The sequence below is a fragment of the Erpetoichthys calabaricus genome, chromosome 1, assembly GCF_900747795.2.
Source record: "Erpetoichthys calabaricus chromosome 1, fErpCal1.3, whole genome shotgun sequence".
NCBI classification, from domain to species: Eukaryota; Metazoa; Chordata; class Cladistia; order Polypteriformes; family Polypteridae; genus Erpetoichthys; species Erpetoichthys calabaricus.
This window is the reverse complement of record NC_041394.2, coordinates 258,592,875-258,617,122: the sequence shown is the minus strand read 5'-3', so window position 1 is coordinate 258,617,122 and position 24,248 is coordinate 258,592,875. Positions and strand designations below refer to the sequence as shown.

At 35.6% G+C, this 24,248-nt stretch overlaps 1 protein-coding gene across 2 annotated transcripts in view; it reads right to left on the bottom strand.

Annotated features, from left to right (window-relative positions):
* Positions 1-3,192: 3,192 nt before the first annotated feature.
* Positions 3,193-24,248, bottom strand: part of exoc4 (exocyst complex component 4) — a 447,737-nt gene continuing 426,681 nt past the window's right edge. For both annotated transcript variants that reach the window (XM_028814392.2, XM_028814398.2), the window contains exons 15-18: positions 20,714-20,846; positions 19,372-19,550; positions 14,348-14,507; positions 3,193-5,138 (exon numbers count right to left, since the gene is read on the bottom strand). In XM_028814392.2, coding sequence (XP_028670225.1) covers positions 4,901-5,138; positions 14,348-14,507; positions 19,372-19,550; positions 20,714-20,846 — 710 coding nt within the window. In that variant the 3' untranslated portion in view covers positions 3,193-4,900. The remainder of the gene's footprint in view (positions 5,139-14,347; positions 14,508-19,371; positions 19,551-20,713; positions 20,847-24,248) is intronic.

The following is a 24,248-nucleotide window of genomic DNA, read 5'->3' as shown; positions in this document are numbered from 1 at the left end:
TAATTTCAAGTCCTGAGAGATGAGACTTTATGCAAAGAGATGTTGAAAAGTCATGCCCTCCTCTCACACATTTAGAACAACACCTTCGGTCCAATCACTTCTCATTCGTGTGAATGCTATTGTCAGACACAGTTCCTGCGCTCTCAGCTTCAAGCGGGGTTGGAAATAAAAGACAAAGAGTAGAAGACAAAGTAGAACGTCCTAAAGAGGTTCAAAAACGTTGCCGTGATACACATGCAGAGCAGGGTAGAAAGTGAAATCCACATATGCGTGCAGCAGAGATGTGAAGTGGCTGGCACAAAGCGCAGGCCAGGGAGTTGGAGAGTGAAGCGAGCAGGGGGCAAAGCTCCCTAGTCTTATAAAAGAGAATCATCACTTCATTGTTTCCACCTTTTCCCAAAGAGAATCTTCACTTCATTGTTTCCACCTTTTCCCAAACTTTATTCCTAGGCAGCAATTCACTTAATAGTGCCTATATCATACCATAACATAACCTTCTGGTAAAATATTTGCTGAATTGAATCTCTAATTAGAAGGGTGAGATTTCTGCCTTTTTGAATACATATGGAAACCAAAGCAAATCCCTAACATCTAGACACACTATCTTTACAGTCACATGAAGCCACTGCTTTTTATTCAGAGATTCTGCATGGGCAAAAAAGTATAATAAAAAATGACTAGCAACATATCTCACACTACATTCTAAGACTTACCAGGCACAGAGAAGTGTGTGTGTGTGGGGGGGGGGGGAGTATATTTTATAAAAACAATTTGCTTTCATGAGTCTAAACTGCTTTCCATTTTTCTATGTTGAATATACTTCTGTAATGTTGTTACTGGTGCCAGGATTCAGGTCATATACTCCTTGACTTAGATAATGATAGTTATGAAAATGTATGGGTGAACAATTTATGCATACAGTTAAGAGGTGAAACTAAACTAAATATTTTAGCATGTAACACTATTTACAACATTTCTAACATACATTGTATACTACATAATCTAACACTATTTACAACATTTCTAACATACAGTGTGTACTACATAATCTTAGTATAGCTAACAATTTGATGTGATAATTCTTTAAGTTGTCCTTTGTACAGCTGAAAGGTGCACATTTGTCAGTAGATGTCACGTAGTACATGTTACATGTTTGGAACCTGCTTACTGTCAACAATGTGTATCTATGCATTTTAGCTTCTTGTTTGTTGCAAGTACAGTATCTAAACTGTAAATACAGTTCTAATTTATTTTTGCTGCCAAATCATGTTTCTGCTGTTTGCTACGGACCTCTCAATATATAACTGGCAGGAAGAACACCATCCTAAGAATAAAATAAAATCATGCTCCACTGTGCTATCAAATGCCTGCTTAGCCTTATGTAGAAGCTTCACATGAGTATTTCTATCATTGAAAAATCTCTGAATAAGCATTGACACATATCATTAGTTGCTTCTAACTTATTATATAATAATCTTGTAAAAAAGCCACGTAACGTAAGCAAATATTAATGTCATTACAATATTAATCTCTAATTATAATAGTACATTCCATCCTGCAACATCACCCCTATGGTTTGGGTCACATCCTTGTATTCTGTTTTAGATTTAAACACTGTTAGTTGCCTGTTTATTAGGTGCACCTTTTGGCGTTCAGAACAGCACTGACTATTATGGGCATGGATTCTATAAGATGCTGGATCAGTTGTTCATGAATGTTTTACCATGGATTCAGAAGTGACACTCTACATATCAATATTTAATTCTTATGTGACTTGCCTAGCTGTGGCCCATCTGTTTGCTGGTATAATTCTTGCTGTCCACCTTTGAGCCCACTAATCCATAAACTGTTTTCATGCAGAGAATAGCCTATAACTGGTAAGCTACAGTTGTATAGTAGTCACATTCAATACAAGTAGCCGCTTTAAATCTATCTTAAACATATCTTTGGTATTTTGAAGATGATTCTAAATAACAGACTAGGGGTACTGTATGTATACACTACATATGAAATAGTGAGTATTTATAATACTTACATTACCAATTTTAAGAGATCCAATAACTTAGTCCCAAATTACTACAGATATGCAGTTTGTCTTGTCAAAATTAGCATTTTTGCTGTATTCAAAAGCAGTTAAGTGAAAACTTAAATATTAGGGAAGAGCACATCCACAATAAACCAGAAACAGCAATATTGCTTTTGCTGTCCCAGTATTTATGGAGTATAATTTGTGAATTTCTTTCCTTATCCATATGTACTATTCTAGTGCAAGACCATAGTATGCTAAGAGACTTTGATTGCAAGAAATGACCTAACACTTTATATATTACCAGTCCATGACAATTCACACACACTCACACATTTGCTTAGTCACACACATATGCGAACAATCATAAACACAATTAAGAGTTGACTATCAATTTAATACACATGCTTTTGGGATGTGGGAAGTAACCAGAGTACCTGGGAAAAACACATTAAGAACATGCGTGTAGTGTCAAATAGTGTCCATTTGTATGTAGGTTTACAAACAAGAATAGGTTTTTGCATGGGTGTCACACCTGTGATGTCATGGTGACTGATGGTTGCGGCCCTACTGATTTTGTAAGCGGTTTCAAAAAATTAATGAAATTGCATGTTTTTAATGAATATTTCTTTGCGTTTTATTTGAACTCTATCTAGAAATGTGTTAAATGCACTAAACAAAAAAGAACTGAACCATATGGGTTGCAGTGATACTGTAGAATGCACACTTAAAGCTTGTCTAGAAATATTCAAGAATCTTTGTTAGTCATTGCCAACTAAAGGTAGTTGCATACTAAACAGTTATAAAGTACACTGACCATGTACTTGGGTTGGGGGGTTAACATATTTACATGTACTTGCACTCAGGACATTTAAATGTTAGAATCTTATTCTTTCAGATTGACCTGAACCTAAAAGTTTACTTTAATTATTGTAGTATTTACTTGCTTGATTACTTATTTAAAACATGGCATACAATAGTTTAGATTTTATATTATTTTAGGAAATACATGCTTTTAAAATAGGAGTATAAATTAAGATACAGTCTACTACATGAAAAAGTGCAATTTATATTACATACATTTAAATACAAATATTTTAATGTAATTAAGTGGGCAGTTAGGCCAAATGACTTTAGTTAAATAAAGACAAAAACAACAGCGGATTTGGAAAGAGTTTCCAAATAAAACATTTATTATAAAGGAATTTCACCAACTGAATATCACTCTTTTCAGCACATTAAGCCCATTTCTGCTGTAGCATTCTTGATCAAAAATATACTGCATGTAGCTCAGCTCACAGCTTTTGTTTAGTTCTACTGAATATATACTAGCTACCTTTTTTTAAATAGCAGGCATGCATTATCAAAGGAAAAAAATAGAGGCATCTTCAAATTCAACCATTAAAACTACACAAAGGTCACAACTAGAGTAATTATCAAGATTCATAAAGGTGTAGCAGACATCGCTGTATGAGTGTTTTCTCTGGAATGGTAAGAAAGGATGAAAATTTGAAGTATCGACCAAATTGTTATTATGTTTTCAAATCAATACCTAAATGCTGCAAAATGAAAGACTGTGATGCATTGATTTCATTACCATTCTTCATTGAGAAATTGACTTAAGCTGCAACACACATTAATAAGCCACCCATTTCATTTTTTTATACCGTATATGTGCAGTTATTTTTTAAAAAGTGTATATAGCATTTAGCAACAATTTAATTTTAGCTACTACAGGAAGGGTCCACCTTGAAAATAATACAATGCTAGGTCACCTTAAAAAGGTTTTTCCAATAAAATGTAAAACTCACATTAATAAGCCACCCATTTCATTTTTTATACAGTATATGTGCAGTTATTTTTTAAAAAGTGTATATAGTATTTAGCAACAATTTAATTTTAGCCACTACAGGAAGGGTCCACCTCGAAAATAATACAATGCTAGGTCACCTTAAAAAGGTTTTTCCAATAAAATGTAAATCACAAAAAATAAAAAGAAATATCTAAAGTTTTTACTGGTGGGTCTATTTCAAAAGGAACTGTTTAGTCTTAGTGTGCATCTGTATTTTTCTTTACACCCGTTTCCCTTAGTGGTATTCTTGTCATTATGTAAATAATTTTATCATAAATGCAAACAAACATAAAAATCATGTCAGTAACATATCTACAATCATACTAAAGAGACACCATATTATTGAATGGGTTCATACTAGAAAAGCATTACCAAGGTATTAAGTATGAAAATAAACACCTAGATTTCGATGCCATCTTTTAATATGTTATTTCTTTAGTGTTTTTAATTAAGCAAGTGGCGCTACAAAGTAAATATGTCGTAAAATGGCATAATACCAAAAGAGACATTGCTTTAGCACTTTTATAATTATATGACATTTACATGGCAAAAAAGACTGCAGATTCTTACATTATTCAAAGAGGGAAATATGCCATCATTCTGTTATGTAAAAAGAAAATTAGTTGGCATAAAATGAGTTTCTCCCTTTACTCAGCTTTTTAATTTCTCAAAGCTAAGACTTACAGTCTTTCAGTCATTTCTATTCTGAGCACACATTTGGTATTTTAAGAGTCCTGAAAAATGAATGAGAATTTATTACTCGAAAGCTCATGGGTCTTAAATGCCAAACAGAATGTCCATAAAACATCTCCAAATGGCCCAAAGATCTTTATAAGAATGCATTTAAGCAGGGCTGTTTTTTTGCTTGAGATGCATTTACACTAACAAGTTGCCTATGATTTCTTTGTTTTTAAAGTAAAATGACAAATTAACCTTAAGTTTTTAACATATAGGTGAAAACAATTCTAAACATTTTGACTTTCTGAAGTGTTGGCAAATAAACAACAAGTTACAGAGGGTGTTCAGACAGTCGTTATTTTTTTGTCCTTTGTAGCCTGCTTAATAGCAGCCTGTTCACAAATAATCTCTTTTAGACGTTGAAGACGCATATTTTGCACAGTCTGGTCTCCAACTCCAGTCTGGCTGCGGTGAAGGAGGCTTAATGCATTAATGTACTCCAGTTCAGTGTATTTTACACCCTGGTCCACAACTAGGTGCAGCAGCTCATCTGCTGTGTTATACAGCATCTCGTAATACTGCCTGTAAAAGAAAAGGTGAAAAACATGACAATTATTTATTTGTTTACAGCATCTTAAGTAGTTATTTATTATTTTAGTAACAAAAAGTGATGTACTGAAATACATTTTATAGTTCCACATTGTCATATTCGCTGCTAAAATGTGTGACTAGAACTCAAGGCTGAGATTTATGATTTAAGAAAAGCCTAAAAGCATATTCCAACATTGTGAATTGTCCTAGAATGGCCTATGATTTTTGCAGGAGCTGCTCGGAGAACTGTTGCTGTGAAACTTTTAGCTAGATAGTGAAATGTAAAAGCATACACTTAGCTTTTTAGCTGTTTTGGGACAGGGGTGTAATGTCTCCTTAGACTAATAAGACACAATGAAGCTCTGTTGAACATGGTTTTAAAGTAACAGAGCAGGTCAAAGAAGTAGAAGTAGAAGAGTCAATCTTGTGCATAAGAAAGGTATGACTAGAGGCCCTCCCTTGACAGTTAATTCAAAAACTTGTGTAGTTGAGTGGGGCACCCAGGTATATTTGTCTCTATGAACTCTCTTTTCCCAATATAGTATTGGACCATGAATGTCACACCACCACTATATAAGGCAGAAATAAACTCTGGATAGGAAATATGTCCATTGCAGGGCACATGAACAAAGCTAACTTAAAAATACCTAATGCACAACTTGTCAGAGGAATCCCAAATACTATAAAAAGACTCATACTTATATAGGAAGAATGTGTTAACACAACACAGTCACTTGGCCTGAATATGAATCCATGACTACAGGCTGTGAGTCACCAATACTAACCATTGCACTGCACACACCAGATATATGTTGTACTAATGAGTTTCTCTTCCTCTTTTTGGCTGGAACCCTCTCTCAACTAACACTTGAAAAGACAGTGATATCTCTTAAAGTTATCTGTATATCCTAGGACAGAGGGGATAAGAGATTCTATCTGGGAGGGACTTCATCATTTCTGGTTTTTCCTCTGTTGCTTTCCATTCCCACATTTTGTTTACCTCACAGTAGATGCAGTTGATGAACATTGTGGTGCCATAGGGAATGTTCAGCTCTTATGTGCTCTCAGCTAGTGATGCTGTAATGGCCTTTTGCATGGTAGGCTATGAAAATGTCTTTGAGCTGCTTCTTTTGACCTTGGCTCAACAAGCAGTAGGATATTTACATCTGTGGTGAATGGAGTTAGGCGTGTTGAATTAGTGACCCCAGTTCTTGTGGGGTCATGGCTTTTGAAGACTCAACAACATAGTTTCCTGAGAGAAGTGCTGGTGCAACTGATGAAGTGTTAGTCATAGACAGGTGACTGCCAAAGTAAAGAAAGTCTAAAACAACTTTCATAGTTTTGCTATAGCATACTGATATTAGGGGTGTGTGATATTGACAAAAAAATGTATCTCGATATTTTCTGGGACATTGATGATAACGATAATTAGACAATATTTTTCATCTTTTAAAAATGTGTTTGTAAAAGTCCTATTGATCTAGCTTGGTCTTGATAATAGGATATCAATTGTAGCTTAATAATGAGATTAATGGAAACAATAGTTAAGGAAAACAGGTCTTATTTACTTACTTAAAACGGAAGTAAAATAACACAAAACATTATAATCGCCAGTCAAAGTATTACTGAGATCAAACAGTGCAAGTATGAGTAAACCATTTCACAAAGACCAACAAAGTTATTATAGTGACAACATTTTAAACATTCACTTACCCTTATGTAAACAAGATATGAATCCAAAGGGAATAAAATACTAATCCTAACTGACATACATGGCATGAATATTACAGTCTGGATAAACATACACTGTCTGCTGAAAGGTGAATTGTGCAGCATACAAGCAAGAACAAAAATCTAATATACTGTACTACAGTACTACAAAATTCTGTAAAACATTGCACAAGAAAAAAAAACAGTATTTGTAAACAATTTCTGTCATATACTGCACACAGATACAAAAAAAAAAAAAAAACTATGACATTTTTATATAATTTACTTTCTGTCCAATATTGCACAAGGACATCACAAAAAATTAAACAATTGTAAAATTCTACTGCAGAAACTTCAAGTTGTGTGACAGAAACACCAGTCTATTCACAGTGTCTGGCTTTAGAGCAGCACGGTTACATGTTACAACATTTCCTCTGAAGCTGTAAGCCCTCTAAGAAAGGCTGCTTGTGTCAGGGATGCACAGGCACTTTTTTTGCTTGTTTCCCTAAATTGGGGAAATGTACTTCTTGTGTTTTCCACCACTTAAGTGGATTTACATCACTTTTCACCTCAGGTATCATCAGGTAGCTCTTGATCTCTTTTTCAGTGGCAGTGTGCAGAGAGTCACCTTCTCTGAATTCCTGTTTTTTTTTTTTAAATTGCTGCTAAAAGGCTTTTTTTTTCTTTTTTACTCCCTCACGGCGGGGTGAGAAGGAGGCAGGGATCTCTGCAACCCCACCAGCGAAGACGGCTTGCAAAATAAAATGCCCCAGATAGGCATATGCTTCTTAAGGAAATAAAAATAATCTGTTTGAATAAATTACGTCATTTGTTCAAATGGATTTTTTTTTTTTTGCCAGACAGCTACAGGGCTCCATACTAGATAAATTTCACTTTGTAAATGGTAAAACAAGTTAGATGTTGAGCGATCTTTTAATGGTAAACAATTTCTGACATAGAGTTTGCAGACTGACATCTTTTAAGCAACATCAGTCTTTTCAAATCCAAACCATCTCCACATGAGTGAGGATGATCCACGTCTTGCAATTAAATCTAACAAGGTAGATTGCGAGGCTAGTTAACTCCTGGCACTATTTGCTCACTCAGTTAGCTAGCTATTCTATCTTCACTTGTAATGTTCTGACCATGTCTATCCTGTTAGGTTAAATGAGACAGTGAATGCGTGGACTTTCAAGGTGTGTTTCTGATTGTTTTTTTGCAAGGCAAGTGACATACTCGATAATTTCAGCTTGTACATTGTTAAAACAACAATTAAGATATTATCGTAGATGATACATTTCACACATTTCTTATACTGATATAGTTGGATGAGTACCTGTCAACTTCTGTATAAGTTCCAAGCTAAAATTGAAAAGCACAAGCATACAGAAAATCAATGTCACCTAATTGTGTGCTTAGCAAGCAATGCATTGTCATCTTAAACAAAGAAAAGTGTGAGCTGATTCTTTCCAAGAAGTGCATGTTACACTGATGTATTTTACTGCAGAACTACCATTGTAATATGAAAGATTTAAGAAAGAACAGCTCTTGCATTTGAGGAACAATCACTTACAGCTAGATATACAGGGTCGCTCATATTTATGTATATGACGTTTCACAGGCTGTAGCATTTAAACTACTGCGCAAAAGTAACGAAAATGGCATCACTATGTAGCCTGAGAATGGGAGTAACAATGACCGGACATTGATAACCTGTGGTGGCAGCAAGATGGGGCACTGCCACACTACGCTGTACCAGTGCAGTAGTGATTGAACGAAACATTCCCACAATGCTGGATCGGCTGACGCGGGCTTGTGGAATGGCCAGCTCAGACTCCTAATTTGACCCCACCTGACTTTTTCCTGTGGGGTTACCTAAAAGGCAACATTGCATCCACAATGTGGCTGAGCTATGTGCAGCTATCACAGAAGAATTTCAGAGTATACCAGTACAGATATGCCAAGCCACCTGTGACAACGTTGCTCTTCATCTTCATCTTGAAGGCGCATTGGTGGACCATGCCATTGGAGAACAGGGGATAAAAAACATTTAAGGTTCTTAATCTCATGTTCCAATTATGTTACTTGATAATAACATTGGTAGTTTCCTGACAATAAAACCTTTTCAATTATATACATAAATATGGGCCACCCTGTAGTATGTGTTGCACTGATCTCACAAAATCTTTTCAGTTCTATACAAGCAAATTAGTCATTCTGAATATCCATCAATACAAATGAACATTATCTTCCACACTAGATGTTAATATTTGTTTTAACAGAATAGAATATAATACATACAAATGTAATACTATTTTTACATTCTTAATGTGTTCAGTCAAGAAAATAACATTCATTTTTTATCTCTGCTTATAATTAAAATATGGTATTTCCTGTTTCTCTAAAGACTATGTTTTAAATTAATTTTAGTAAGTTTAAAATAACAAAGTCTATACTTGAACTTGATACTTTTTTTTATAACAGTTGCACTAACTTTATTCAGTAACTTAATATTCATGCTTGTAAATTAGTAAGCTGATCAGCCTGAATGGATCTGGGATCAGCTGGTGTCCACAACCTATTATTTGTGTTTATATTGGCTATAGTGAACACAAATCTGAACTGGGATATTAATTAGGCTTCTTCATTATCTGTGCAAAATCTACATTTTTTTAAATAACCTTTAAACATCAATATGATGATAAAAGATATGTTGTATAAAATTGTCATCTATGCTGTATCATTATAGCCCAGGACAGTACCTGCAACTAATCCATACTTAAAGAAGAGAATACTCTTGCCCTGTTGAATTTGTAAGCTAAACATAAAGCCAGGAAAATGACATTTCAAAGACTTTCTTCAGTGATCCAAGTAATGTGTGCATGTGCAAACTCCTCAATGACATCTTAATTGGACCTTCTTTTATATGACTGTGTCTAATGAGTGCATAGCAGATTTATGAAGCATAAACCAGACAGACAATGAAAGCTATCCCATTTTAAAGAACACTGTCAGCATTTTATTTTTTCCCAATTTGATACTTGTAGAATATTGAATCCATTAATGGTTGCTTCAGTCAGCATCTCTATGGTAACATTTCAGGTACTGAGTCAGGACTTTAAATTGACCTCCACACATAGTATTTAAATGTACTGATTAGATTTGCGAGAGAGAGTGTGTGTGTTTGTTGGGGGTGGTAAGGGAATTAAAAGCATAAAAAAATATTATTTGCCCTCTTCAACAGCTTGAAAGGATATTGTCCTGATCAGTATTTCAGGTCTTTGCAGTAAATCTGTTAGGAGAAATTAGGGTTTTTAACTTTATTCAATAAATGTTTTAATATGAACATGATCCAATGGTTTAAAACATTATTTTACATGACGTTTATATCAGAATTTAACATACAAATGAAAATGACATATCTGTTTACATATGTCTAAATCTGGATCTAGACAAGTTATGTAATTTTCACACAGCTAGTTAGGTTAGTGGAAACGGTTTAACTTAGATACATTATGGTCAACACTAATTCCAACAACTTTGCTGCTAAGCCAAGCTGTTTAAATAGCATCATATTACATGGGATTGTAAAGTTAGGTGATGACGCTGATGGAAAATACAAGTGAAAATTTGATAACTAAAGTTAATCTATGGTGAAATTACAACCTTAAAAGAGAGGATGGCAAAATGTAGCAGTGGTTAGCACTACCGTCCCAGTTGCTGAGTTCACCTCCTATTTCAGGCCACTGCCTGTGTGGAACCTGCACATTCTCTTTTTGTGCATTTGGCTTTTTTCTCCAAGTATTCCATTTTTTTTAAAATCCATTAAGACATGCAAGTTAGGTCTACTGGTGACTTTAAACTGGCTTAGTATGAGTTTGTATGTGAGTGTGCTGTGGCATAGACTGAAGCCAAATCCAGGATTGGGCCCTTGCTAGCACCTGATTTAATCAGGTTCAAAAATGGACATAAAGATAGTATGATGGAACCAAATATTATAAAAAAAAAAAATAAAAAACATTAATGAGCTTAGCAATAGGAAAACAACCCATATCCACACCTGCAAATACAAAACAAAACATTTTAATAAGGCTTTAATTTCTGATTTACAAGACTGTACACAGTACATATTTTGACAACTGCTGTTAATAATGGTTGACTTTCATAATGAGCCTTCTTGTAATGCTTGACTCACCTAGTGCAATCTTATTATGATGTGCTCAGGCAGTGAAGGTCAAAAAGCTAATCTGTTTAGAGATATTCAATCATTCTTTATTGCAAAAAGAGTCTTGTAATCCACTGGGGAAAACAATGTCTTTTGTTTTTATTTTAGAACTGCATACTAAGATCATCAATCAGTCTCCCCATGTGTATACAACATTGTAATGTAAGGTCATACTTTAAAAGAACTAGCAAATCATTATTTCTGCTTGAGATTAAAAACAAAAAATTCATACTGTGATCAGAGTCCCAATTTATCTTGTAATGATATAACAGATGTAAGCCAAAATGTAGAGTGTTTCTAAATTCTGCAACAGTAGTAGAGAAATTCATAAATGACAACATTATTTAGATCATCACTCTTTCTCCATGATTTATTCTGAAAGATATGTATACAACAGTATTCAGATTGCCTTCCACATGAAATGATAAGAATTCTCAAATTTTACTTAAGAATCTGTAAATTCTCCTTCATGTCATCCCATCACTTTTTGGGGTATTAATGCATATGTATTTTACATCCAGTATGTCTTAGATAAAGCTACTGGAGCTGAAAATCATAAAAGATACTGGACACTGCATAAATATTCAATTTCAGTGGTAATGAGAATATCACTTGTCAGAATTCTGTGCTGTTTTTCCCCACATAAACTACAGTATGATGGGTGCTCTCTGAACAATTGCAGCTAATGTAGATACTATCATATACGTTAAAAGGCTGAAAAAATGGGACAATTTTAAATTAGGATGGGGAATGCAGCTGCACAATACACTTGTGAATAATTACTCTCTAGAATAATATTTGAAAAATGTATTTAAAACAATTAATATGAATATAGTACATACAACAAATGGGTTTTGACCATAATATGTTGTACACAAAAGTTTCAGAAACATTTAATATTTTACTATTTACAGCAATTTCAATATTCCACAATAATACATGATTTCCGCAATATTGCCCACATTATAATTAACATTTTCAATAAAGGTAAGAGCATATCTCTTCTTCACAGGGTAGACACTCCTAAACAAGCTTTGAAGGAGCTTGTCCCCGACGGCAAAGAAAATGACTGCCAATTATCCTGGACCAATTATTGCAAATCACTATTGAGTGGTGGGAAAAAATGATTGCATAAGCTGGATGCACAAGATGTTTCCAGGAAAATATTTGGAAAACAAGGTCACTGGCGAACACAGCATATTCTCTGTAAAAAACGCTTTGGTGAATTTCATCAATCAACACTACTGTTCAGTAATTAACTGTTGAACTATGGCCACTTGATAACAGAGTAAAGGAAAACAAAAACTTCAGTCAGCAAGTTTACTTTAAAGACATTTAGTTTAAAGTTTAGGACATAAAGGTAAATAGACTGATAGCTGATGAAGTTAGCATTTGAGAAGTAAACCTAATTTTGCAAACAACTCACTAACACGCATAGAAAAGAAAGGGTTTACATTTCTATAACATATGCTTTGTATTCTCGTTACTGTTGTCCATGTCATAAAAATATTGATTTATACTGAAGGTTATTCGTTATTGTCTAAGCCTCTTGGATTCTTTTTATTAGATGAAGAAAAAATTCTGAAAAGACTGCAAAGGGAGTCATGAAAAATGTCTATTAATAATGTTTACAATATGGAATAAAGTAGATTAGAAAGATGGCTAAGGGTAGAAGAGAGCCCTATACAAAAAGAATACCTCTCTAGGAAGACAACCTTTTCAAAAGATGAAGTAGCAACCTGGGCACAAAAACATAGTATTAACTATTATATGTAGTGTGTGGGAGTGGCCTTACAAGGAATCCTGGGTCAAGAAAACTGCAGTGGGAGACTAGAATAGAGGAACATTTTTACTTATGTTAGATACTATGGGCTAAGCAAGGCCAGCACATTACCAACATGGCCAACCATGTAGGTACTTTTTGGTCTGATATATTTAAATTAAGTTATGTTGAGAACTTGCCATGAAAGCATATGCTGTTAAAAGGGAATCTGTTTATTGCAGCTTTTGTTTTTAACAGTTCCTTGACCTGAGTCATGGGTGAGGCCTGACACTAACCATTTGAGGTGCATTTAAACAGTCCAGTTTGTTAGGTCTGTGTAGTGATCCGAGTATTACACAGAGCAGGCAAGTTTTTAAAGGAGGTGAGGGATATTTTGAAGGGTAAATGAACAAACTACTGCACCTCAACATATTAAAAAGGGAACAAAAAAAACCAGAAGAGATAAACTCAAAGAAGTGTCTGAGGTGTGTTTCTTTTATTTGGTAATAGAAATTTCTATTGTTAGACTTTGATGATCCAGTCTTTTTTACGTTCGCTCTACTTGCCACAGTGATGTCTTCTTAAGTGTTCATATTGAACATTTACAAAACATATAAAATTTAAAATAAACAGACTAAATAAAATACACATATAATAACAGACTTGTGACATTTTACAGTAATTTCTAATATAAAAGGAATGGAATGTGTACTGTATATACAGTGAGGGAAATAATTATTTGATCCACTGCTGAATTTGTAAGTTTGCTCACTTACAAAGAAATGAACTGTCTCTAACTTTTACGGTAGTTTCATTTTAATTGAGAGAGACAGAATATCAACCAAAAATTCAGGAAAAAAAATGTTATAAATTGATTTGCATGTCATTGAGTTATATAAGTATTTGTATCCCCTACAACCCAGCCAGAATTCTAGCTCCCACAGATTGGCTGTGTGCCACATACAATCAATCAGTCAATCAATCAATCAATTACAGATACTCCTGACCTCAACTCATTATGTGAATAAAACACACTTGTCCACAGAATTAATTTCTTCCATTCCCACCTCTCTACCACCATGGACAAGACCAAAGAGCTGTCAAAGAATATCAGGGGCACAACTATAGACTTGCAAAAGGCTGGAATGGGCTACAAGACCTTCAGCAAGAAGCTTGGCGAGAAGGTGACAACTGTTGGTGCGATTATTCGGAAATGGAAGAAATATAAAAATGACCATCAATCACCCTTGGTGTGGAGCTCCATGCAAGATCTTGCCTCATGGGGTGAGGATGATCATGAGAAAGGTGAGGGATCAGCCCAAAACTACACTGTAGTTAACAGTCTGGTCTGTACAATATACAGTAGTATATAAATAATCACAAAATTGTTTGGATGTCACAAATTCTTTACCACTTGTGTTAATGCTAATGTCAATTTTCATTGTAAAAGCAGAGAAAAAAAACGTGTAACATATAATATCAAAATAAGTTAAATACACATACCTTGCAAAATCAAGGTCTGCTTCTCGGGACATTGTGATGTTGGTTAAATTCTGCTGAAGGACAAAGATATTTCGACACATTTTTTTAATTCCAGACTCACTAATCCTCTTGAAATATTGGGCACCATTGATCAGAATGCAGGAAATTAAGTGGCCTAAACCTAGATTCAAACAAGAAACATTCATAAATTTTCTATGGCACTTTTTAATTTTATAGAATAATAATTATTATATAGAATAATATTATAATATACAGGTACTTAGAAATTTATATATATTTATACTTAATATTATAATACTGTATATTTGATCAAATCATACCACTGCAAATCCTGTTGGATGTTGGACTTTATAGAGGATGACTTGGAGGAGCCAGTCTTCTATGAGGGCAACATCTGCAGTAGATGCCATCTGATCCAGCACCTGTAGCTCAGGGTCACTGAACTTGAGGAGGAGGAGGAGTCTGCTAGCTTGCACTGTAGTAGAGAAGTGGCAGACCTGGCCCAAGAGTGTCCTTAAGATAGACAGTGTGCATGCTTAAGGTGGTGTGCTAGGAGATTCCAGCCCAGATAGGTGGGTCACGGTCAAACAAATGGTGTGCATTGCCCAGGGGCATCAACCCCTGAATTACAAAAGTCAAACTGTATTTAGGTCCTCCCGAGGTGATAGGCAGGCATGAGGAGCCCCTGTGGGCCACCTCAAAACCAGAAAGATAAAGATAGTGATAACTGTGGACTCAATCATTAGGGGTACTTAAGCGCAGGTTTGCTCCAGAGGCAGAGAGTCTTGCATGGTGTGTTGCCTTCCAGGCCCACAAGCGGGAGAGCTCTCTGAAAGGGTTGATAGGCTCTTGGCCAGAATGGGGGTAGATCCAGTTGTCATTGTCCATGTTGGATCAAATGACATACATAAGGCTAGTCTGTCAGTTCTGCAATCCAAATTTAAAGAGTTTGGTGCCAGGCTGAGTAGCAGAACTGACAAGGTAGACTTCTCTGAAGTTCTGCATGTGCCATGCACCAGTCCAGGTAAGACTGAGGAGATTATAAGGCTTAACATGTGGCTCAAATCTTGGTGTAGTGTAGTAGGGGTTTATAAGGCATTTGGATTCCTTTTGTACAGATGGGACCTGTTCCGCTGCGACAGGTTATATCTGAACTGGAGGGGCACCGATATATAAGGTAGTGTATCTGTAGGTTAGTCGAGGATTTTTTAAACTAGTTTATTAGGGGACAGGGAGTTTAGGACAGGCTAGATTTAGAACTGTACATGAAGGAACAAAAATTCTAATCAAACATTTATATACAGATTACATTGAGTAAAACATTAAAAATAGCTTGTCTTAATGCTAGAAGTATCAAAAATAAAGTGAGTTGAAGTTGTATGTAGCGGAGTATAATTTTGATACTAAAGTAATAAAGGAAACCTTGTCTAAATAACAAAGATGGGGATAAGTATAATGTAGAGAGGTACATATTTTTAGGAAGGATAAACAGAAAAGAAAAGGAGGTGGGGTTGCTGTTTATGTCAAAAAGAATTTAAATGCCAGTCCTCTTCAGTTGGACGATGAGTCCCATCTTACTGAGGACATGTGGCTTAGTCTGGAAAGTATTAGAGAAAGAGGCCTTATTTTAGGAGTGTGTTATAGACCACCCAATGCAGACAATAATTTCATGCACATCTTTTTGGAAATATTAAAAATGCAGGTTTACAGAGGGTATTCTAGTCATGGGGGACTACCCAAATGTTAACTTGGATAACCTTGCAAATGCACAAGAGCAGGAGTTTTTAGACATTATCAGTGAATATTTTTTAACAGTGTATGTTAAAGTATCAAGGCAGGGTGAAACCTGTCTAGATTTAGTATTTTGTAACAATCAGGACAGAATTGAGGGTATACAGGTGAATGAACCACTTAGAGTCAAGTGACCCTATATAATACAGTTCTCAATGTTTTGGAAGAGTGAGGATGGCAAGACTAAAACTGTTAAGTTTAACTTTGGCAAGGCAAATTTTAAGCAGATGGGGAAAAGTCCAAAGATTACGAGGCAGCAGTTCTTATCTTTGTACCAGCGAAGCTGTTGATAATGGATCATGGGGTGTTAACTCATTGACAGAAAAATATAAATTGAACAATTTCTTTTTCTTTGGTTATTTTCTTAAATAAAAGTGCACTTGTTTTGTTATACCTTTTGTGAAAGTGTTTATTTGACATTTGGACTTCAGTCTTCACACATTATACACTTCCTGTCAGCATTTTGTTATTACAGTAACTTGAAAAAAGTTTCTGCTTTGGTTATGTGTTCAATATTTCTTGCCTCGCGCTTCCTGTCATCCTACATTTACCCAGATCGTTGTAGACACGGAACACACATGAAATGTATGTATTCCAAATGACGATATATCATTTACTTTATACAATTGTAGACAACTCACACCCAGATAAACAGATTTGAGCTGGGAGAACTTCAGCTGTGTCGGTGGGGGATGGGATAGCAGGCTGCTTGTGCTGATTTAGACACATTTGCAAAACAAAGACGCTGAAGAAGAGGTGCGAAGGATTGTAGAGTGGCCCGGCATTACGACTTTTTTCGTAGGCTTCAGGGATTCTAGTGTTAAGAAGGCTAAAAGGCAGTTAGAGCGGAACATAGCAGATAAAGTGAAAGATGACCCAAAGAGATTCCTTCACTATTTTGGGAGTAAAAGATCAGTCAAGGAGTAAGTGAAGTGCATCAAGAATAGTAAAGGAAAATTTAAAAATATATAGTGAAATAACAGATGCTCTAAACTCAAAGGAAGTGGATAACCTCCTGGCAGTAAAAGGGGCCATTAAGGAGGTACTGAGTGATTTGGAAGTCATAGAGGGAGAAGTACTGCTCAGATCAGTTAGGCTGAAATCAAACAGATTAGCGAGTACACATATAAACCCTTGCTGCATAATTTTAGGAAGTCATTGCTCACTGGGGAAACTCCAAGAGACTGGAAAATAGCAAATATTATCCTGTTATATAAAAAAGGTGATCAGGCAGATCCAAGCAACTATATAGTCCAGTTAGCTTAGCATGCACCACAGGTAAATTAATAATGATAGGATTGAGCAACACATCACAGGAACAGGAGTTTTTCTGAGCAGTCAGCATGGGTTCAGAAGAGGGAGGTCTTGTGTTACCAACATGCTGGAATTCTATGAGGAAGCAACAAAAGGATATGATCAAAGTGGTACATGTGATATTATTTATGTTGAGTTTCAGAAAGCATTTGAGATGGTGCCACATGAGAGGTTGGGCATCAAACTAAAAGAAGTGGGAGTTCAGGGTGATGTTTTTAGATGGGTGCAGAACTGGCTCAGACACAGGAAGCAGGGGGTGATGGTGCAAGGAACCTTATCAGAACTGGCTGATGTTAAGGGAGGTGTCCCAAAGGGGACAGTGACAGGGATGCTGCTATTTTTAATATATATAAATAATGTGGATAGGAATATAAGTAACAAGCTGGTTAAGTTTGCAGATGACACCAACCTAGCTAGATTGGCAGATAATATGGAATCCATTACATCATTACAGAGAGACTTGGACAGCAGACAGGCTTGGGCAGATGTGTGGCAGATGAAATTTAATGTAAGTAAATGCAGGAAGTAAAAATGTTAAGTTTGAATGCACAATGGAAGGTATGAAAATTGAAAGTACACCTTATGAGAAGGATTTAGGAGTCAACCCTATGCTATCAACTTTCAGACAGTGTTCAGAAGCCATTAAGAAGGCTAAAATAATGTTAGGTTATATAACACGATGTGTGGATTACAAGTCCAAGGAGGTTATGCTCAAGCTTTATAATGCACTGGTGAGGCCTCCTCTGAAGTACGGTGTGCAGTTTTGGTCTCCAGGCTACAAAAAAGGATGGAGCAGCACTAGAAAAAATCCAGAGAAGAACAACTAGGCTAATTCCAGTGCGACAGGCAATGAATTATGAGGATAGATAAATAGAGCTGAGTCTTTTCAGTTTAAGCAAAAGAAGATTTAAGATGAAACATCATTAAAATGTTTAAAATTATGAAGGAAATTAGTACAGTAGATCAAGAACACGGACACAGTTGGAAACTAGTTAAGGGTAAATTTATCACAAATATCAGGAAGTTTTTCTTTACACAAAGAATTTCAGACACTTGGAATAAGCTACCAAGTAGTGTGGTAGACAGTAGGACTTTAGGGACTTTCAAAACTCGACTTGATGTTGTTTTAGAAGAAGTAAGTGGATAGGAACGGCAAGCTTTGTTGGGCTGAATGGCTTGCTCACTATATTTTTTCTGTCGCACTTCTGAGTTAAAGTAATGCATGAGCTTCACATAGTGTATTTGTAAGCAGTTAGTTTCAAATTTTAAAGAAGTATCAAATTGTCAATGTACAATTTCATTACTACTAATGTTAAAATCAGTTATGTTTAGTTTCTTATCTACTGTATATTGGATGTTCTTAAGTTTCCTCATTGTAACAAAATGGCCAAAAAAGTACATTATATTTAATTAGATGCAGCCAAAAGATCCCTTTTTGCTTTTGTTTATTTAACTAGTAATTTTACATTGATACAAATAATGTAAAAATACGGACAAATAAGTAAAAGTTTCCATGTGTTTGGGTAGTAGTTGTGTTCTCTTCTTTACATGAAAGAGAAAGGAAACATTCTGTTGAGACAGTAACAACTGGTATGGATGAAAGGAGTTTCTTATAGTAATGAAGAAAAAGAGGCAAGAAACTACAAATTAGCACAGTGAAAGGTCACAAAAGGTTACTGCTTGTATTCATAGTAGTAGTTGCAGTTATGGAATACTGACTAGCTCTTATATGTTTGCAACATGGATGACAGCATTAATAATAGCACTATGATGGTTGACTTTTTTTCTGTCTTTAGTTTTATATTCTTTAGATCTGTGTTTATTTTTAAGAAAAAATATGATTCCCCAAGTCAATGAAACTTGTCAAAAATGTAGTATACTTAAAAAATACTGAAAATTTGTATTAAAAAAAATCACACCTTCAAAGATGTACTGAAACTTGTGCTGCTGCAGACTGGCACTCATAGCTTCTTCTATGGCACTGATATCCTTATTTAGTTTCACCACCAGCGGATCATAGTCCATACTTTCAACATTGGCGACAATGGCATAGTTTCCTTGTTTTGCTAGTGGGATAAGATAATGAAAGCAGTGTACTCTACAAAAAATTAGAGAATACAGTAGGTAAAGGATGAATAAGAAGTTAAATAACTGATAAGAGCTCACACCTTTACTATTGTAGTATTTTATAACAAATCACATCTTTTGCATTTTACAATCATTTATTGCTACTCTGTAATTACAAGGAAAAAAACAGAACACCTTGAAAGAAAAATATGCTCTGATTCACAACATATTTAGCAAACACTATACTAAAACAATTATTACTGTCTTTTTTTTAATTCTTTGTAAAATGCAAACCACAAATAAAAGTGGTTATAATAACATCATACTACACTAAGAATGTTGCTGTTGTTGTGTAGTGTGAATGAAATGCTGTTACTCTTGTTCTGACATCTTTTTTACATTGTGTCTGTAAAAGCTACAGATATATTAAAGTCTGAGAAACAAGGAAAACGTGATGACTTCACAAGTGGGAACTGCTATCTGTTTGTGTTAATGTGGTGTTACTAAGTTCTCCCTCTTTTGATAGGCCATGTTATATACCAGTAACTAAGCTTGTAAATGCACTTTCTGTTAACTCTTCTAGAATTTTTTGTGTGATTAAAGTAGTGAAACAAAAGCAGAAAGAACGACAAGCCCTTCTGCTCTACTGGTGCCCACCATGTATCCCCTTCCATGATACCCCTGGATGCCCTTCCTCCCTGTAGCTTCTAGCTCCTTCCTTTGCAATTGAGCTTTCCATTCCTGTGTTTGTCTTTCAACTATTTTAGTCAATTCACCTCAATTTTCATAAACAGCAGCGTGAGCTGATGTCTGTATTCACTAAGTTTACATTATGAAGTTATTACTGTGAAATTAGGATCATGGCCTCAACTAGAGAATTTGTGCAATGATCTATAATATATTTTTTTAATCAAATTGCATAAAGCACACATGCTGCTTGAATCCCCAGTAGCAGGATAGCTTTAAAATGATTATAGGGTAAGCCAGATATCACAGAGTGAGCTAAGCTTTTTATTTTTTACTGCTGTGATGTTTAATATTATCAATAAATGCAGTTCACTGGGAGACAGCTTTTCAGAAATCTTAAGAACTTAAACACCTTTTAATTACATTATCATATTTAGGTTGGTTTATTAAAAAAAATGCCAGAGAATCACCTTGACGTTTTTACTTAATAGGATCTGCAGTACATACCTAACCTCCAAATGAAGCACAAGTAAGCAACGGTCTGCCATTTCCTGAAAGGAACCGGCTAAGTCACTCAGAGTCTGCAGGATTTGCTCACGGGATTGACTCTGATCTGAACCTGCTGGAGATTCTGATGAAGCTGGGGGGGAAAAAAAAATAAACTCTAATTCTGCATCTGTTGGTGTATGCTAACATTCAAAATACTTACCTTAAATGTAAAAGAGCAGCTAACTCTGCATTGACGTTTTTCATTTATCATGCTGAAATGCCAAGTAGACATATTGTGGGAAGATATTTAATTTGATGTCAACTTCTAAGGTCAGAAAATTATTCATTAAACAGGAAGAATTAATTAACAAGTACTAAAAGATGTTTATTCAATTAAAATATGTGTTAATTCAAACATTAAATTTCTCGATAGGAAAAAATGTTGGGAGTATTTTGTCATTTTACCTTGGTAAATTAAAAGACTTTAAGATTTTGACCTTTTAAAGCAATGATGGAGGTTTGTCACATACATATCTAATTCTAAAATGATAAAGACATTTTAAAGGAAAATCTTATTTTTCCAAGTCAAAATTATTTTTTCATAATCAAGGTACTCATTTTTTGCCTTAACTTTGAGCTTTCTTTCCTTTAGTTTTCTTCCTTTCTGTACTGTTCTGACCCCTTTAATCCCTTGCAGGTGCCTTCACTAATGACCTATGGAGCGTTAATGACGAATGTCTGTGCTGACTGCGTCCACACGTGAATGAGCTATCAACCAATTTCCCCATTAAACACTCTGCAGCTGCACTGGTTTCCACCTGAAAGCTCCTACAGTACATCCACCAAGTCTGAGGTGAAAAACAATTACTTCTAGAACCATGAACCACCACCGACCCTGGGCACACTTCACCACTGTTAGGCCAGGTTTATATTTCACACAACGTTATGCATGCTCCAGTGGACGCTCCTGCTACGCAAGCGTTTTACTGTTTATACTTGTGAGTGTACTTTATGTAAATCTGGAAGAATCCACCAGGTGGCAGTTGAGATATTATCATGGTGAGAACAGGTTCAGCTTCCCTGGGTTGTGAATTGCCTGGAACATCCATTAAATTCCAATTACACCTTACCGCAGTATCTCTGAAAAGGATGTTTAATGATTAAATCCATCAATCCAGGGATGTGTCCATTCTAGCAAGCATTGGGCACAAGGCAGAAACAATCCCTGGACGGGGCATCAGCTCATCGCAAGGTGAATATAGTTAATTTCTGAGGACCTGCTCAGAGGACGTGTCAAATGAACACTGGGAACTCGTGGCAGCCATGATGCGTGCGCGTACGCGTTCTGAGCGTTAAGTATAAACGAGCCCTTAGGCTACAACCTTAATAATAATACTTCAATTTCCCTGCATTCCATAGCCTACCATTGACAACATGAGTTCAGAAATTTAGCTATGGTATTGATGGAATCAGCAGCAGGAGTGGACGTTTTGAGTACTTTTTGAACATAGAGAACATTTGTGCTATTCAGAAAAACAACAAAATCTATTTAGATTATTTACCCAAACCTTTATTTTGTAATGTTTTGTATTTCATAAAACAACAACAAAAATAATAATAGCACGACTAACAACAATAATTCTATAACAGTAGTAGCATAATAAAAGTAAATAATCAACATTGCTACAGGACTGCAACTGTAGGCGTTGAATACATTGCTAAAAACTTATTTAATGCACAATATAAGCACCTCCCAAATCAGCTTTAATTAAAGCATTAATGTGAAATGTTATCCTCTGTTGTTCACTACCATGAGTGGCATCACTCTTCAAATTCTCTCACGGCTCACTTAAAAATTTTCCACAGTTAGTTTTGAATTAAAAAAAAATACTCTCTGATGACATACACTGAGTGAATGTAAATGTTATGTTCTTTGCATATTCTGGTGCAGATACAATACAGTAAACAGGAATCTTGGGTAAATGCTTAAGGATGAGTAAATTAAATTTATATGTTTAATATTGTAAGAAAATTTTTTTGTTGAAGTACCAGTTAGGCTGGTGGTTTATGTACAGAGCAGTCTTTATGAAGTGTACACTACACCCTAAATTCCATATTTTTCAATTATATATATGACACTTTAAAACTCTAATTGATCTAGTACAATAGGATTGGGAAAGCATGCACTGCGTCCCGCCTGGGCAGGATTCCCAGCCGTCCACCACTATATGTGTATATGTGTATACACACACACATACTTAGTCTTATTAATACAAAGATTTATTATCTATAACTGATTTACATTTGTTCACATGCAAATTAGAAATTGTGTGTATACTTACACTGCAACGTAAAAAACATGTTTTGAGTGGTACATTACAAGAGAGTTGTGGGTCTTTACTTTTATGCAATATTTAAACAATGTCTTTACCTGCACCAGGGATGTACTTTTACCATTATAAATCAAATAACTTTATTAAAACATTCTACTGATAACATTATTCCAGAACCTATTATAGAAGGAACTGTTTATAAATAAGTTCATGTCTGTGAAAACATTGCATTATTATTTTTTCTAATAACAGATTTTCTACATTGCATTTCTATCTTAATGCTGCATGTGAATTTAAACTATATGGCCTCTGCTCAAAGTGATTAGAAGTTTCCAGTATTCATTAGATGTGAAAAGTAACAGTCAAATTCAACCATGTTGGAAATGACAGACAAATGTCACCTTGTTTGCCTTTATTGTTCATTGTTGTGTCTTCTTTTACAGCAGTTCAGTTCTTTTCACCTAACTGCCTTACAAAACAGTACCTCAAAGCAAGAACTACTATCATGTGCTACACACGTGCGCTTAGGGAACAGCTTAAGGGCTTTGGTGATTGTAATTCTCCTCCAGGACATGAGGTGGCACCATACAATAACGTTCCCTCTTCTATCCCCTGTGCAGAAAGGAAAACTGACACAAGGCCTATGACATCACTGGACCCGCCTCTTCCTCCCAGAATGCCTCAAAACCGGCATCAATGCCATCTTGGACAGGCTGATTACAGAACCAAAGAAAGCAGAAAGCTAGTCCTTAAAAGTCCAGGCAAGGCAACAGTAGAACCAGCTCGCTGAGGCGGAGGTAAATGGACATGCCCGTGTCACTCTCCAGAGGGATCTCCAAATGGGACCATTTATTGTTCCCCCTCCATCCGGATAATGATATAGAAACCAATCTTTCGATTTTTGAAAGGAAGCTGACCCATCATCACTGGAATCACACCAAGTGGGTGCACATTCTGGCACCATTTTTCCAGGGACTGGCTGAGAAAGCTTATTATGAAATTTATGAGTAGGCGGCTGATGATTATGACCAACTTTAAGCCAAGGTACTGCTGAGATACGGTATTACCTCAGACCAACAGGCCACGGCTTGCCATGAGTGGGCATTCGATCCAGAACAGATGTCACACTCACAGGTATATTAATTATGGGGCAGAGTGGGCCAATGGCTAAAGCCAGAAGTCAACTCTGCCAAACAGATCGCAGAGCTGGTCGCATGCGA